The 3228-nt window shown below is 33.7% G+C and overlaps 1 protein-coding gene across 1 annotated transcript; it reads right to left on the bottom strand.

Annotated features, from left to right (window-relative positions):
• Positions 1-791: 791 nt before the first annotated feature.
• Positions 792-3228, bottom strand: LOC121749338 (zinc finger BED domain-containing protein RICESLEEPER 2-like). The gene is made up of 6 exons (XM_042143916.1): positions 3211-3228; positions 3128-3139; positions 2847-2975; positions 2619-2695; positions 904-2291; positions 792-829 (listed from the first exon to the last, which is right to left on the bottom strand). Exons 1-6 carry the CDS (start codon positions 3226-3228, stop codon positions 792-794), a joined length of 1662 nt encoding a protein of 553 aa, XP_041999850.1.

Here is a 3228-nt window from a genome sequence, read left to right as displayed (position 1 = left end):
TCTTTTTTAAAGTATGATAACTACTAAAATTATTTTAAAAAATATGGTGACTAATTATACATGAGATCCCTTAAAATATGAATATTTGGGTAGTAGATTTTTGAAAATACAGTCCGAAAAAAATAATGTGTCACTTAGGCTGAGACAATAGAATATGATATAAGTAATATAACATTTGTATTTAAACTTTAGTTTGTAATTTTTTTATACTCAGAACATTTTTTTAGTTTTGTTGGGTGTTTTGTAGAAACATGTAAATTGAACATGAGCGATACATATTACATACGAAATCATAATCGGCAAAACTAGGGGTGTGCATTCGGGTTTCAGTTCGGTTTGGGCAGTTCGGTTTTTCGCCCAAACCGAACCGAACTTGAAAAAGCGAATTTCGCATAAAACTAAAACCGAACCGAAAACCGAAAAACTGAAAACCGAACTTAAAAACCCGAATTAAACTGAAAAACCAAAATTATATAAAAAACCGAAAAACCTTAAACCGAAAACCCGAATTAAAAAAACCGAAAATCTAGAGAGAGAAAAAAATGTCCAGAAACTTAGAAATTTTCAACCTACAAAACATAACAAGATAAAAATGATAATATCCCTAATCCATCAAAGGCATCAACCAACAAATACAAATATGCAATCAACATTCCACAATAAAAAACATCAACCAAAATGTCTTCAATAGTTTCAACACATTACATCAAAATAAATCCAAAATGAAGTTCCATGACAAGTTGTCAATATTGTCCAAGTGCAAGCAAGTTTCAACAAATAATGGAGATTGATTAATTTGTTGAATCTTGAGTAGACATCAATGTAATACCTACACAAAAAAGAGTTATATAAGTACTATAAATGAAATAATCAAAAACAAAAAACTTAAATGTATAAAACTACATTCTTCTATCTTTTGGACATCTTCAAGAATTTCTTCAACACTAAATTTGGAAGATTTGCGAAGCCAATTTTGACCACAAACAAGATACTCGACAACTTTAGAACTTAAAGAGCTCCTAAATGGATCAAGAACTCGGCCACCGGTGCTAAAAGCGGACTCAGATGCTACAGTGGAGATAGGAACTGCTAGAATATCACGGGCAAATTGGGAGAGTACAGGATATTTATATTCATTACTTTTCCACCAATCCAAAAGGTCAAATTTTGACCCACCACTCTCAATATCCTCCATAAGATATTTATGTACATCATTGACTTCATCATGCCTTTGGTGAAAAGTCTCGCACAAGGAACTCACCATTTTCATAGCATTCTTCAATACATCATTATCATCAGGTGTAGCATTCAATTTCAATTCTGCATGTCCTACATTTTGTTGGACAATTGACTGTTTGTAATCACCACACATGTTAACTAATTCAGCCTCACCTTCATTTCCAAATGAGTTAGCCAACTCCTCATCGTACATATGTGCCAACACAAGTTTCACCAACTTCAACTTGTATCGAGGATCAACAACAACAGCCATGAAAATGAGCTTATTCATCTTCCTAGGATTCCCCCAATACTTGTCAAATTTTTCTTTCATTTTCTTTGCCATGATACTCAATTCAAAATCATCACCCTCTATGAAAGCCTTCAACAATGCATGCACTTTGTAAATCTCATGAAGAAATAAATTAGAGGTAACACATAAAGATCTAGAAATCCTATTAGTTGCCTCATAAAAAATCCTCAAGAAATTCAACATTAATTTTGCTTTCCTCCAATCTTCCTCTTTTGGCACCCCGTGAACTTTATCTTCATCCGCATCCTCATCCTCATCATCATCATCAACTTCAAGATCCTTATGCCTTACTTCAAGATCCTTTTTATATGATAAGTCTATCAACTCAAACCTATAGAAAGCTTTCTCAAAAGTTGTCGCAGCTTCCAACATGAAGAATGTCGAGTTCCATCGAGTTGCAACATCTAAGCACAACATGCTCTTACTAGATATTTTTTCTAGTTCACAACACTCCTTAAATTTGCCCAGCCTTGTAGATGAGTGCCTAATAAACCGAACTGCATTTTTGATTTTCTTCACCGAAGGTCCAATCTCTTTCAAGCCTTTTTGCACCACTAAATTGAATATATGAGCAATGCACCTCATATGCATATAGTCACAATTTCCTACACTTTCCCCCCATTGCCTAATAGTTCTTTTCAAATAAACCAATGCAGTATTATTCGAAGAAGCATTATCAACAGTAATCGTAAACATCATATTGATTCCCCAATCATGCAAGCACTTCTCAATTTCCAAACCAATATCTATACCTTTATGACTAGAAATTGGAAAAAAAAAATAATTTTTTTTTCAATTTCCAATCATTATCAATATAGTGAGCAGTCAAACACATGTAGTTCACCTTTTGACAAGAAGTCCATGTATCTGTGGTAAGACACACTCTTTGGTTGGCCGATTTAAGCAATGTCATGAGCAATTTCTTTTCATCTTCATAGAACTTAAAACAATCACGTGAAACTGACCATCTAGATGGAATCTTAAACTGAGGACATGACTTCAAACAAAAGTATTTAAAACCCTCCCATTCAACAAACTTAAAAGGCAACTCATCCACAATGATCATATAATCTAAAGCTTTCCTAACCTCTTCTTGCTCAAAATTCCAACTACTAAGTGATGAGCTTTGACAAGATTGTAACACCAACCGTGTTTGCCTAGGACCTGTAGTTGAAATTTTATTGCATTTACTCAAATGTGCTTTAAGTGAAGAAGTGCCATTCTTAGATTCTCCACATAATGTTTTCGCACAATGCACACACTTAGCTCTCTGTTTCTTATTGTTATCTAAGAACGGAGTAAAATGATCCCAAACCTCTGATCTTTTCTCCATAGTTTTCCTCTTTTTTGCCTCTCCTTTGTCTCGAGGATCCTCAGATGGAGTATCTTCAGTTGCATTATTTTCGATGGTATCTCCAACTGCTTCACTTTCATCACACAACATCTATAATAATAAATTTTCAGAGATACTTAGCAATCAATTTGCAACTTAACAATACATAAATTACATCAAAATTAATGAATAACTTACATTACAACTTGATGCTGAATAATCTATGTTGTAGAGTAGAGAAAAATTGTCTGCCTTTTACTTACTAAATCTGAAATCTGCAAGTACGAAAGAATGAAAGAAACATGTCAAAATTAGCATAACAGTATAACACTTTCTTCTTCTATACCGCAGCAGCGGCTGCCAT

This window comes from Salvia splendens, chromosome 9 (assembly GCF_004379255.2).
Source record: "Salvia splendens isolate huo1 chromosome 9, SspV2, whole genome shotgun sequence".
In the NCBI taxonomy this organism is placed as follows: domain Eukaryota; kingdom Viridiplantae; phylum Streptophyta; class Magnoliopsida; order Lamiales; family Lamiaceae; genus Salvia; species Salvia splendens.
This window is presented reverse-complemented; position numbering and strand designations above follow the sequence as displayed.

Bases quoted from the DNA above. Each gene is read 5' to 3' on its own strand.
- LOC121749338 (XM_042143916.1), bottom strand. The intron at 2,696-2,846 runs GTTTGGGATCAT...TTTCAACTACAG, and splicing joins CTATGGAGAAAAGATCAGAG to GTCCTAGGCAAACACGGTTG. The intron at 2,292-2,618 runs GTTAGGAAAGCT...TCCAATTTCTAG, and splicing joins GGAATTTTGAGCAAGAAGAG to TCATAAAGGTATAGATATTG.